The sequence below is a fragment of the Argiope bruennichi genome, chromosome 5 (assembly GCF_947563725.1).
Source record: "Argiope bruennichi chromosome 5, qqArgBrue1.1, whole genome shotgun sequence".
NCBI lineage: Eukaryota > Metazoa > Arthropoda > Arachnida > Araneae > Araneidae > Argiope > Argiope bruennichi.
Genome location: NC_079155.1, coordinates 119,702,225 through 119,716,791, shown reverse-complemented (window position 1 = coordinate 119,716,791; position 14,567 = coordinate 119,702,225). Strand labels below are relative to the sequence as shown.

General features: G+C 27.3%; 1 protein-coding gene across 1 annotated transcript; it reads left to right on the top strand.

Moving 5' to 3' along the window:
• Window positions 1-315: 315 nt before the first annotated feature.
• On the top strand, window positions 316-14,256 carry LOC129969516 (uncharacterized). Its single transcript, XM_056084122.1, has 6 exons — window positions 316-473; window positions 3,695-3,747; window positions 6,205-6,312; window positions 9,354-9,401; window positions 11,134-11,190; window positions 14,083-14,256. The coding sequence occupies exons 1-6, from the start codon at window positions 344-346 to the stop codon at window positions 14,143-14,145; spliced, it is 459 nt and encodes a 152-aa protein (XP_055940097.1). The 5' UTR covers window positions 316-343; the 3' UTR covers window positions 14,146-14,256.
• The last annotated feature ends 311 nt before the right edge of the window (window positions 14,257-14,567 follow it).

Here is a 14,567-nt window from a genome sequence, read left to right as displayed (position 1 = left end):
CGCACCCAAAACGCATAATCTACTAGTTGTTTTTTACATTCTTTGAACTGTGAAATAAAAGATAGAAGTAACAAAGATCTTTATGTTATTATAGCATTAGTTTGTGGAATCACTTACGTTTGAATGAATTTAGTTAAAGCTGATATAGAGCCTCGCGAATTCCTTATTAACGTTCATGCGGAAAAAAAATGTTATTCCTGTATATTCATGTGTACTTGTCTTTTGTTTAATAAAAAATACACATAAAACTGTTTTTATGATGAATAAAAGTTGAACTTGGTTTATATGATTCAAAAGCGTTGAATGTTCCGAACGTTCTATTCGATCGAATTCCAGTTACAAAATGAGAATCGCATTTAGCGTTGCGATACTGTGTTTGTTTTATTTGCTTGTTTCTGGTGAGTACGTTTTACCAGAACCAGAAGATGTGGCTAAGTATTATGATTGCTGGACATATGTTAATTGTGTCTTAGGTAAGAAAGAAGTTAATTTTGCTACCTAACTGATAAAATTATCCAGGTTTAATCAGTTTCAAAAATTTTTGTTACTAGATAAGTCGTTTGTTAGAAACTATATCCAAAATTTTTTAATTTAATTAGTAAATGAAAGGCGACGTCACTAATGTGAATTAATTTCACCTGATTACATAATTTATGCGCTGCTTTTACTTTCTTCCATATAAATATATAAATAGGAAGCAATAGAACCGTAGGCAAGTTCGACCTGACATTTCCGTGTTACTCTGTAATTTAGTTTTCATTTACTTAAGAAAAATTATTTTAAGAATTTTATCTATTTGTCTACCTGTAAATATTCAAAAACTTAATAAACAACTAGGGTAATAAAATTCAGTATGTGTTTTTTTTCTAGCGAAAAGTTTAGGTTTCCTTTAAATTTTGATCGCATTGTCCTACACTCTGTGTATCTATACATCTCTTAACAAGTTAAATAAATACCGCACAAGCTACATAGAAATAATTTTGCACATGATTTTATTATTAGAATTATAGATGCGTGTCTAATTTTGAATTTAATCTGTCGAAGTATTCATTTTGCAGAAAACTTGTATACACATGTGAACAGGAGGACATAGAACTTTTCTAAAAATTAATTCATAATATTTATTCAATATTGTAGATCATTACCCAGTTTTAGATTAAATCTGTTAGCGGATAACCTGACAATTGTTCATGTGCTTCAAAACTACATAACCCAATACCGCAAAAAATTGGAGAAAAGAATTTTGGAATGCCGTCTTGATTTTAAAATAATAGATTTGCTAAAATCTTAGATGTAAAAGGAAACATAGACAGCTACTCCGATTTACCTGAAGGCACGTGGAGAAATCTGAATGATCAGACGCTACTCTAGTATTGGCAGGAACGAAGGTTGAGTATTAAGGCCATTACTGGTCGCGATACGACCCTTCCCGTAAGAAGCATGATCCATCATCGGTAGGGAGTAGTTGACCCCACACCATTTCTGTACCCACCAGTATGACGAGGATCAACCACCTTCTGAAAGCATGTGTGCCCTCTGTGGTTTAGAAGCGAAAGAAAAATGTCCACAGTTCATATTCAATTTTTTCACCTATTCACGAAACTGAGTATAGAATTCGTCATGTTATGCAAGTCAGAAAGAAAACTATTCTGCTAGATTATTTTAAAATAATTGGAATTTTATTCGTTATAAAATATTATGATTGAAACAAACTGAAAATGTTTTTCATCTGTTTCGTTTCTCTAACGTAAAAAAGTTGGCGTATAATTTACTAAATGAATGATTTTTTCTAATAATAAATTGTTTAAGATTTACAGGATGTTGAACTCTTTATTAATAATTATTATCCAGTGTTACTTTATCTTAAAGTTCAATAATATATTTGTGATATATGTGCAAAGTACAAAACAATTAGTTTTTACTTTTTTTGATTCTCACTGAAAGCATGAATCAAATTAGGATTCAGTCGGGAAAATAAAAATATCCAAATCTCATAATATCCAAATCTCAAATATTCCAAAATCTCATAATTGTATTACGAATACGAAGCTAAAATTAAGACCATCATTTTATGTTAATACGGGTAAGGTAGATAGATAACACTACTTGGGCGCTGCTCACAATTTAAAATGCCATGGTATAATGCATATGACTTATGATGTAAAAGCCAAGAGAATATAATTTAAAAATATCAAAAAATACTCTTACGTATGATGAAAACAGTGAATTTGCAGATCTTTGCTTCACTTTCAAATTAATATGTAAAACTGTTTCCTAGAAAATTCTACTTTCTTCCATACGACTAGTGCTTGATTTGATTAAAATTGCAGTATATATTTTAATAAGAGAAACTCACGCTTAGTGTAAAATGAATTTATAATGTTTATTAATTTTATAAATCGAACATAATTCGCTCCAGAAGAATCAGGACTCAAATAATTAAACAGAAATTAAGCATTCGTTGCCTAAAAGTAGGAAAAAGTGGGAAATAATTTCATTTATTTATTGTTTGCTTCGTTTGAGAAGTAATTGAAATTATAAGAAAAAAATTAGTAATATGTTTATTTTTTTAAAAAATAAGTTTTACCCGGATTTTTTCTGTGTCAATTAGTACTTGAAGAATAACTCATCCTAATTTTATATCTCTTGAACGTGCTGTGTCAGGATTGGATCGACTACCCTGTACAAAAAACGAATAACGAAATATATAATTAGAAACAATAAGATAAAAGATGTTTTCATGTACTAATATCTTACATATTGCTATTGATAATATAATGAATATTATCAGTTTTGTAAGATTTGAAATATCAATTTAATTTCTGAAATTATGAGATTGATAATTAGCTATTTATTAAAATTGCTGTCTTTTATTATTATTTAAAGATATTTATTGTCCTTTTTTAAATGTGCTGTTACAAAAATACTTTTTTTTTCCTTTGTTTCTGTTGGTATAATATTTTTATAGTTTTCAGAATTTTCTAATATTTCTTTTAAAAGTTAAAAGATGTCGGCTCGAACCTTGTTCTGATGAAAGTACTTGTTAATTAAGAAAAATCGTTCAGATTTTTTATGCTAATTTTGATTTCTTGCTTGTCATAGAAAAGACTGTCCTCTTTAAGTTATGCAAACAGTCAATTCAAGATTAGAACTTTTTTTTTATCGAAGGCTTGAAACATTATTTTGTTCGTAAGTCCTATTCAGATGCATTTTTAAAGTAAATATTTATTCAATTTTTTGAATTTTAACAGATTTTTTAAAGCTGAGTTTATTTTAATGCATTCCTCTTGAAAATCTATGCTACATGAGACAGTCAACAGATATTTCCTATTTCGAATTTAAAAAAAATTCATTCGAATATATTCATTTATATTATATTAAATTATATTAATTTATTGCCATGATTAAAAAAGTTATTAAAATTATCTAACTAAAATAATATGTATATTTTTCGAAATCGTATAAATTCACTTCTGTTATTAAATTACTGATCTATTATGTGTAGTATTATTAACATTGATTATTAACCTATAAAATACCTTTACTATCTTTAGCTATTCACTAGCAATAAAAATATCATTCGAGTTGTTCTATTTTTATTTTATATGTTATTATATATATATGAAAAAAGTTACTCAACATGGAGGGAAAAAGTATGTGTTGGTAATTGAGAGCTGAAATACTGTTGTTTCAGGTGAACCAGGATTTAAAAAATTCGAAAACTGTATCAGCGTGTTGCCAGAAAAGGTCAGATTATTTTTTAAAGTCTCTTCACCTTTCTAGACTCACATTTTTATCAATAATAAAAACTGAAAATAATAAAAAATAACAATATATTTTTTTTCATTTGGTTGTTATTAAACATACTATGATATCACTGTCAAGTATTCTTTTTTCTGTCTTATATAATTAAACGTGCTTTATCAGTAAATCTTTGATTTGCTTCTAAGTTAGAGTAAATGAAACTAATTCGTGGGCATAGCTAACCATGAAGAAAGTCTACTGATTTTTATAAAGATAACGAAAGACCAATGGTGATTCGATCATTGTAACATTAGATGTAGCATTCCTTACAGTTGTAGGGTAGGTTGGCTTGATGATAAGGTTTCAGATTTTAGACCCGATTCTGCCGAATAACCGACGTATAAGTGTATCTGATGCATGCCAAATCCGTCGAGACCAAATGTCATCTTACTGGTGAGGTTTGGAAAGGGGGGGGGGAGGAGTTGTCAGCTTAAGGGTTGTCCTCATCATCTGACCAGTACGTCCAACGTGGCTTTAAAGCTGGACGTTAATGTAACTGAATAAAACTCCTTAAATTTATTTCGAAAATATTGTTTTGTTTTTTCCCATCATTATTTAGCTTCAATAATACATTGAACTTGCAATGAGCGACGATTATTTAATCATGCAAAGCTATTTTCAATTAATAAAATAATAATTTCATTTATTTGTGATATTGTAATTATTTAAATTTAATATATTTGCGAAGGAAAAAAAAACTTTCTTTTTGCTATACTTAGCTTTCCTTTATTTCATTTTCTATAATTAATTATTTCACACGAGTTAAATCATTATTAATTAAGCGGCAATTACATGAAAATATTTTGGTGTGCATATTTGGGTCAGATATATGACTTTGCATGGGACAGTTAGTTTATTAAACAGACATGCAAAGCGATATTTGTGTATGAAAATATAATAAACAAAACAGAGAAAAGGGAAATGTACATTTCAGATTTAGGGCCTTCTTATAGATATAAATTCATTAGAGCTAAACCACGTGACTTTGACGGATAACGTATCTCCAAAGTGTTACGTAAGCAAATACTAACAAAAGTCCCTAGATATGAAAGAGTGCCACCATGCATCTACATGATGTCAGACAGAACATTGAAATGGACAGGCCAAGGGGACTATTAATAACATATATGAGTGTCATTAACTTTCGTATGAAATAAAAAAACATGACGAAATCTTCCCAAAGGTTATGGCTAGGTATCTGGATATTTGATTTTGCCAATTATTTTGAATATAAAGATTTTAGTCTAACAACTGGTTATTGAAACGCCTAATAAATTTTTAAAAATAGATTTATATTGGAGCGCATGGTGGTGGTTGTATTTTACCTAGGGCTGATGCCACATAATGACTTAAGTTAGAAGTAAGATTCGTTTATTATAACTGAATAATTGTCAACCATAATTTAAAACTTAAATTTTGAAAAAATAATCTAGAACAGTCGGCAAAAGGCAAATTCCTTCAACAAAAATCGTGCTTTGTCATGATTAAGCATATAGAATGGAGAAGAGAAAAAAAGAATAAGATTAGGAATTAGAGTGGCATAGAACATTCTCTTTTTCTAGAGAACGAAGAAATTTACAGACAAGTTTGAGTCGTGGTGGAAAGGCAAAACAGCACAATTTAAAAATTTATCTTCATAAGTCTGTAAAGAATTTCCTGAATAGAGATTTTTCCTTTTTCTGTATTAATATATTAGGTGCCTTTGATGAGTAATAGCCAACACATATTGAAGATATAATAATATTATTTTAACAAAAGATTATTACAAAAACCAACACACCAACTAAGATATACATACAAAGGATATATGCGGAAGCACGCAAATGGTTACAGTTATGAGATGTGTATTTGCATATGAGGAAGAGAGAAGCAAGACCGAATATTTGGAATACAGATAAGAGCTATAGCAAGGCAGCATGCCACAATTCTATTTTCTATTTAAATTTCTTTTCTTCTTAAAAAAAAATCAAAGGCTTACAAGAGAAAACTTTGGGAAATATTCTATATCATGGTTGCTTAAACGTTGTTGTAGCGAAGAAATTAAGATAAAGATAATTAAGTCATATAATTAAATTAAGAATTATAATTAAGTCATTTTGTAAAAAGATTAACCACAAATGATTAGATATATACATGTTGAATAAAATTAAAGTTACAGTTCGTACATGCTAATTTGTTCCCACATTAATATTTGCTATCTTCTCAATGGACATCTAAGAAAAAATCCATTCTTCATAGAAATTTTCGTTGACACTTACATCATTTTCATATTTCATACTGATTATCTTTATTCTATGAACTGTGTTTTATAGAATAAGAATCTGTAAGATTTTGTATGATATGTTAGTTTAATTAAAATATATAATACTGATTTGTTTTTTGCTATTTCTTTTATTATAGGAATTTGAAGATTCCATAAAGTATGTTAACCGTAATTTCTTCAAATATAAATCACAAACTGTGGAACAAATGTTCGAAGAATACTGTACTTATAAGGAAGAAAAAAGAGTAAGTTTATTTTATTTATACCAAACATTTCATGTCTGAATATTGCACTAATGTTATATTTACAATACCCTATATTTATTATATTATTTTAAACATATATATGCTTAAAATGAAAAATATTTTTCCGTTTGAATATACTTTTTCTAAAGATATTGATGAGTAATCTATCTGAAGACTACATTCATTCCTTGATAATTGACATATTAATCATTTTTATAGAAATTTGATAATTTGATTGATCTCCTCCAAAATATAATGCATTTTACTAGTACCCTGATTTGCATATAATAATAATAAAAACACTTCCTTGATTTTTAATTTGAGCATTATTTTCGAAAAGCTATTCTTTTTTATTGCTTCCGTAATATAAATTTTTAAATAAAAAGTCCTAAAATAGTATTTATAAAAATTCAGAGAACACAGAGCTCCCTAAGCATGAAGTTATCAAGTCATTTTAGAAATCTTTAATTCATTGTAAAATGTTATACTTTTGATTATCGACTATGATTCTCTTTAATATGTTCATCTGAAAAATTCAATTCCTGGCAACTCTTTGATATCCTGTTTCATTTGCTCTTCTTTCCTATTGTTTTACCAGCAGTTATCAGAATTAGGAAATTCTAAAAAATTTAGTCATGGTGTTTTTATATTTACTAGCATTTCTTAATGCCAGTTTGAGTTCTTCATCTTCTCTCGTAATAAAAATCGTTTACGAGAGAATTCACCATCCAATTTGTTTTTAGTTCGAATTCTTCGCTCTCATCTCTTGCATACAAAACTCTACTTGACGGTGTTTCTTTAAAATTTTGCGATGCTAAAATTGTGTAAAAATAAATATTTCTGAAACATTCAGAAAACTATTTCTTTGTAAATGATTTTATATTATACTTTTCTTAAACAGTTTTATTAAAACTGAATGGGCCAGGATAGCCTGTTTGGTAGGGCGTTGGATTAGACTCCCTTGAGTTGTGAACTCGAACACCACCAGCCAAAGACTTTCCGTGCACTCGGTGCCCGGTGCACGTATAAATCTGTCGTCGCCACAAAATCCTCCAAATCGAGACAATACCACTGGGGGTACTGGATAAGAGGTGATTGTTTTCTGATTCACAGCCCAATCTGTAGTCAATCTGCAGCCAAAAACGATCTGTAGATGAGTGAATGAAATGTATGAATGAAGTCCACCTTTGAAAAGAGCTGTGAGTTAGGGAATGAGTAGCTAAGTCATACTCTTGGCCTTAGATGGCGCTACTGAAACAAGAGACTCTAAAACTTGGCTTAAAATCGCTGACTTAGTCAGCGGGCTTGTGTATGACAAGGGCCATAAACAACAACAACATTAAACGTGAATAAAAATTATTTCTTTCCTTTATTATTATTTACAACTATTTTATGTATAGCAGAGCATAGAGGAACTGAACTATATTGCGAGATATCACTGTTTCCGAAAAAATGAAAAACAAACAAACAAACAAGTTATAATGTTGCATTTTCTCAAAATTAATGGTTGCATTTTAAGTAGTTTGCTACGTAATAATTTTTGTCTGTGTGTGATTTCTGATCACAAATTGTAACAACTTAATTATGCTTTTAATAATGAATTTGAAATCTATTCATGGATTTCTTGGCTGGAAAATATCAGTTGAAGCATAAAACTTTATTTGTGTCCTAAGAAATTCTATTTTAGTGTTTAAAGTGTTAATTTTAATTACAGTGTTAGCTCAACATTTCTAAGTGAAATATTTTAGCTCAACTCTGCTTTAAAAAAATCCATAAAATTTTAACAGAGACTTTATTTATAAACGTTTCGTTCATAAAGAATTAATAAAACCAAATTTCTAGAGGAAATGTATACATACAGAATGATTTTCACTCCAAAAGAAGACATTTCTATCATAATAACATAATTCAGGAATATTCACTTATAGATATTTTTAAAATGAATGAATAAAGGGAAAAAATGTGGTTAGTATAAAAAATTAATTTAAACTAAAAACAATTAAGACAACTAAATATCAAACTAAATTATTGGACTGTATTTAAATAACTGCGTAAATCCTAGTTGTCATTTTTTTGGTATTTATTTGGTTAATTCTAAAGAATTGTGGCAAGCAGCTTTTATTTTCAATACACGGTTTGTTAAACTTTATTCTTCTGAAAACAGCAGATTATTAATTTTATTTGCTTATAATGATTGAATTTCACTTTTTTTTATTTCGAATATATGGATGAAAGTAGCGTATTAACATTACAATTTTTAACTTAAGGATTAAAAAAAAATTAAGGGAAAAGATATGAAGAATAAAAAATGGAGAGGTAATGGAGAAGTAAAAATTTTAACTATTTTGATTATTTCTATTTGAGCATAAATTGAAAAATCGATTCGAAATTCTTAAAGCAATTTTCTACAACATGCGAAATCTTTATCATTATAGATATATAAGCGTATTAATTTTAGATGAAATATATACTGTTGACTGTTTTGACGGATGAAATATATACTTTTTGTTTTGTTGTTAATATATGATACAAAATTCTTCCTGCAACTTAAAGGTATTCTTAACATATAAACAGTATTATTGGGTAAGTCCGAAAAAAAAGTAACTTAATATTCCAATAAGGATTTTTGCAAATAATTAAGAAAATTTATCGGTTAAAATTTTTTTAAAAGTTTACTTGATTCTTTAGTATATCCATGTGTAAAGATCCTATAAATTAAGAATTTTTTTAATGAATTCTTTTGATAATATTCCAAGTAAGCAATTGAATATCAGAATATTGCAACCTTATTAATTTCTTAAAAAATTATTTGTCTTCGTTTAGGAACGAGATATTGTTAAAATATTTTTATATCATTTACTCTTTGGAAATTAATCATAATATTTTCTTTATATAAATTAAACAACAATGACAAACATTTTAGTGTAATTCTTACTTATACTGAATTTTTTTGCAATATATTATTCCATAATTAATTTTATATTCTTTGTACACAAAGCAAGAAATAAATTTAAATGTATTTTTTTTTTCTAATTTGACAGAAAAAAGTTTTTGTAAAAACTTGGGGAGGTGGCCTGTACTTTCGCAAGGTGAGTAATGGAAGACAAATATAATTATATTCTATTTTAGTATAATTCTTATTTATATTATTATTCTTTACATTTTTTGCAATTTATTGCTTCAATAGAATATCTTTGTATTTCTCTTATTCCTTTGAAATATGTCACAAAATTAAAAAAAAAAATGTATAGTTAAAAAAATGCGCGTGCATATACTTTATATGATATTTCTCGTATTTTAAATAAATAAGAACATTGCTTCAAATTTGTAATAAGAAGTTCCGTATTTTTTAACCATCTCTAATTTTCCATTGATATTTTTGTTTAGTTTTATACTGTGTAGGAACCTGAAAACAAAAAGCCACTAATGAAGTAAATATGATTTTACTCCCCCTTTTTATGAAAGTTTTCATTTCATTCAATTTTTTAAATATAATTTTTCGCTTACCATTGATCTGGAAATCTTTTCGATCACTTTAGTGATTCAGAATTTAAAAAGTATCCATGAATATTTTTATAATGTAGTTTATAAATGTGATTTTTTGCGATTTTTGAAAGAATACTTTCACATGAAATACATTTTCAGATATTTTAAGCACAGATATTAATTCATTTTATTGCATTCATTTTAATTTTTATAAGGGAATTACAAGCTATTATGGGAAGCATTTTAATTACTATTTCCAATTATAACAACCAAATAATTGTCTGAACCAAACAAACCTATACTAATTAATCTAACACGCGAGTGCATTCCTTTTGTTTTATTGTCTATTTGTATGAATAATGCCTTTAGATTCTAAGGACATAATTAGCTTGAAGTATAGGTCGGAGAAATATTGCGAATCAGCGCTCATACCGCATTGTAACTTTGCTTTGCATAGACAAAAATTATCTCTTTGTTTCTAAAGAAAGATTACGTTCCCATCGTGAAGACTAAATTTTGGTTTATCCATTTTTCCTTATAAAACCCTTAATTGTAACGCCCAGCTGCTTTGAAAATTTTCTTACCAATCTAGATATTTCTGCCTTAGAGAACTATCAAGAAATGATAATGAGAAATCGTCGAGTAACTAAGCCTCGTCGAGTAACTAAGACTTCCTTGTAAAAAGTCAGTATTGGCAGTCTGGTTGTAGTGACGCATCTCTAATGATTTCTTTCGAGCGGTGATGAAAAATGAGCTGGCGATCCCATTTTACAAATGGTCGCAATTCAAGTGTTACTATTCATGACAATACGATTTTTCAGCCCAAACGAGTGTTTATGCAGAACAAAAGATGAACCGATGATCCAATAATTATCTTTATCACAAACTCATGTACCTGAACCATATGTTGTTATAATTCCATATGCTTACGGGTTATAACACATTGAGCATTCTTTATGTTTAATCTAAATGCTCTAAGCTCGTGTTGATCAACAAAGTTTTCAACAATTCTCTTTATGATGAATCAATTTATGAACCTTAATCTTATTTAGTTAAAATTACCACCATTTTATTTTGATAAAAAACACTTTGATGTCACCAGCAGCAAAACACCAATTAATATTTTTTGTCATTATCGCTGCACTCGCAATTATTTGTTGGTACCTAAAGGGTTAGTTTCCATAGCTTTAGGTACACCAAAGAGATAGATGTTTTTATTGCATGTTAAATTATTTTTACCTATATGTATCCAATAATTATAAAACATTTACATACTGTTTTAATTAAAACGGCATTAGTGATAATGGTAATTTATTTACTTTTTGTATGTTACAGCATATTTGCAGTATGCCAGATAAACAAGATGAATGTGCGAGACTACATCAGTCTTTCGTAAGTGATTTGGAAACTATATAAATAATTATTCATTAGTATAAGCACTGAAGTTGTGGATAAAAAGCAATGGTTTCCACTGCAATTTGCTTCGTGCAAGATGTGTCATTCATAATATATCTATGCTTTTGTTTTTAATTAAATTGAAAAATTGTAATCAATAGATTCAAAATTTAAGAAACTTCTATTTGAAAGAACATAAAAAATATTTCATAAATATGAAATTATTTTAATGATAATTATAGATTAATCAATATTAACAGCTGGTATTCTCAATCAAAATGTAATAAATTTCTTTGAGAGCTAAATGTAAACAATCTACTAAAAAGTCTATAATAAATATAACTACAAATGGAATCAAATTCAAGTAAAATAACATTTTTTGAACTTTGAATGGAATATAATGACTAATTGAAAATGTCTTTGCTTAAAAATTGAACTCGAAATTGCAATCAACCACAGTCACGTAAGAAAATATGCATAAAAGAAGGCACATGAGTGCAAGAAAATATATGTTTCGAATTTGATGTTAAAATTCCACTAATTACTGTAAGAGAAGAATGCTGTTATTTTAATTTAAAAATAAATCGATGGAGAGTGCAAAAGTAAAGTATAATGCTGTCCAAGAAAACAGATTCATTTTAATTCTACATAGACCAGAAAGAATCCCAAATTTGAGATAATAACAATGTGTTTAGTAGAAATGTATATCAATAATGAAATTATAATTGTGAAAGTGATTTATTTAAAATACAAATCTCTCTTAAAATAAATTAAAAAACTTCTTATATTTTAAATAACTGAATGCATATAACTTTTTTAATCGATATCAATTTAAGATCGATAAATAAATAGAATTTGAATATAAATAACTCATCAGTAAGCAGATATGAAAATTGTTTGGGGAATTTGTGAGCGGCAGCTCTTTGATTACTGAAGGAACTGATGAAGAGCTGACAATTTATCTGCTCTGAGTTACAAATGTTTTTAAAGTAATTAGAAAAAGAGAGCAAAAACTGAAAATAGTATTTATACTTTAAAAATAACTACAACATGTTTGAAGTTGGATGAAATAAATATTATAATTCCAACTAATTCCTATTACCTTTTCAATTATTGGTGTCATTTTGATAAGAGTGCAGTATAATATCATATCGCTGTTTTAATAACAAATTAAATAATAAATGTAATAAAAATTACAAATATCATGCGTATAGAATTCAATGCTCTGTCATTATTACAATAATATGAATTTTTTTTTAAATTACAGAATTGAATAACATGAAATTTTTATCACAGAAACTATCATTTTTCAAACAGGGCATCAAAAAATACACTATCATTTTGAACAGTATTATATAACCAATTAACACCATAATTAGCTTAATAACTCAAATTAATAGATGCTACATATTAATAAACATTATTTCGTTAAACTTTACATGTTACATAATTCAGATTAATTGATATTAAATTTTTTTTATAATTTATTCAGAAAAAATATTTTTCTTAAGTAATGGTTCCCTTATTTGTTATCATTTTCAGTCAATACTTATTCGATAATAGAATGTCTATGATATTAATCAGCAATTACATTAATAGAATTTTTTTTTGGATATGTGTAAACAAACATGGAAATGAATTACTGCTTTCGCCAAAATAATCTCATTGACCTCATTTACTTACCTTACTTTAGAAAAAAGGAATATTTTATACCATGCATTCAAATATGCCAGATGAAGCATATTCATTTTAAAGAAGTGAATGCTTCTTGACGAAATTTTGATGAACTGACGTTTAGAATCGAGAAGTAGCATTAAAACTGAACCACATTCATCAGATATCCTCCAGACAGATTTCTATAAGTATAAATAGATTAAACATAGTTGAAATGTATTTATAGTTGAAAATTAAGCAAAATAAGTGAATCCAGTATAATGCTCCCAGTAGTAGTATCTTGCAATAAATTGCAGCATTTCAAACACTTTTAACTGACGACAGATTACGACTCTTGTATAAGCCAATAAGAGTTGCGAAACTTAGACTTTTAATAATAGTTATTAAAAGTGACAACGATTTTAAAAACATTCTGCCTTATTTAAATGACTCCGCAATTTTCAATTTCTTATTTATTTTATATATTAAAATTTTTATAAATACATAAATTTCTATGTTAAGAAATTATACTCAGCGACAATCTGAAGTTGACATTAAGGAAAAAGTATATGGTGCAACACAAAGCCTTATAAAATAAACCTGAGTTGGATTATATCACATTTAAAAGTATTATTGTATTTGAACAGAAACCTTTTCATCAATAACCTATACACTGCGCAATAAAACTCTATCGAAAGCTGTTTAATTACATGAAATACTGTCAAAAACCTCAAATGTTGCTGGATATCAAACGTATTCATTTCTCTTTGATGCACAATATATATTAGAAGAAAGTAGAGTAAATAGTAAATATTTACTCTAACTGGATCTTAGAAAATTGAGTCGTTCAAGTTATAGTTATTATAAAGGAAGAAAATAAAATTCAGATCTCGGCTCACGAACTGTCAAGGTTAAAACCTTGAAGTACACCATTTATGGATGATATCATCATTTGTAAATTCAATGAACGCTCCGTTTGATTTGAGGTTTATTATATTATCTATAATTAATTATCTATAGCTATCTTTATTAATTTAATACATTATCACATTTTTAAAAAATGAATATGTTTTATTTGTTTACGGTAGTCTGATTTCAACTTGAAAAATCTATTTTTCTTTAATAACTATGGAATGACAATTATTTTTTGCTGAATTTTTTTTTCTGAAACAAAAATTTATTTAAATTTTGTTGCTTTTACTTTACTTTATAAGTTCTTTAAATTCTTATTTACAGGGCTGTATCTTCCATTATCTGGATGAACTGAGTGAACAGAATAAATGCACTATAAGTTATTAACAATAGATGCATATCCACCATATGATGTAAAAAAAGAGGATATGTTTTAGTTTTAAGTAATAGTACCTTGTTTCACGTAAGATATATTTTAAATGCATAACATTTTATATATTTTTTTAAAAAAATTAGAACTATTATATCAATAAAAATATCTTCAGTTGTATTTTGAAATTTGTATTTCATATTTTATTTCTTTATCTTCTAAGCAATATTATTATGTCAATTATATACCGAGCGTAAATTAATGTTTAAGAAACACATCAATTCATTGCAATCAATTCAAACGATATCATATTTACAAAATGAAAATAAATCTTCCATATTTTCATAATTTTTCAAATAGATAAGATTAAATTTAAAACAGAAATTCAACAACAAAAACATGACTTGAAATAATTTTATGTAAAAAGAAAATAAATAAT

What these genes read in the sequence shown, in the direction of transcription:
- LOC129969516 (XM_056084122.1), top strand. Translation starts at nt 344, where the DNA reads ATGAGAATCGCATTTAGCGTTGCGATACTGTGTTTGTTTTATTTGCTT. An exon ending in TCAGCGTGTTGCCAGAAAAG is followed by an intron (nt 3,748 to 6,204) that starts GTCAGATTATTT and finishes CTTTTATTATAG; the next exon opens with GAATTTGAAGATTCCATAAA. An exon ending in GTGGCCTGTACTTTCGCAAG is followed by an intron (nt 9,402 to 11,133) that starts GTGAGTAATGGA and finishes TGTATGTTACAG; the next exon opens with CATATTTGCAGTATGCCAGA.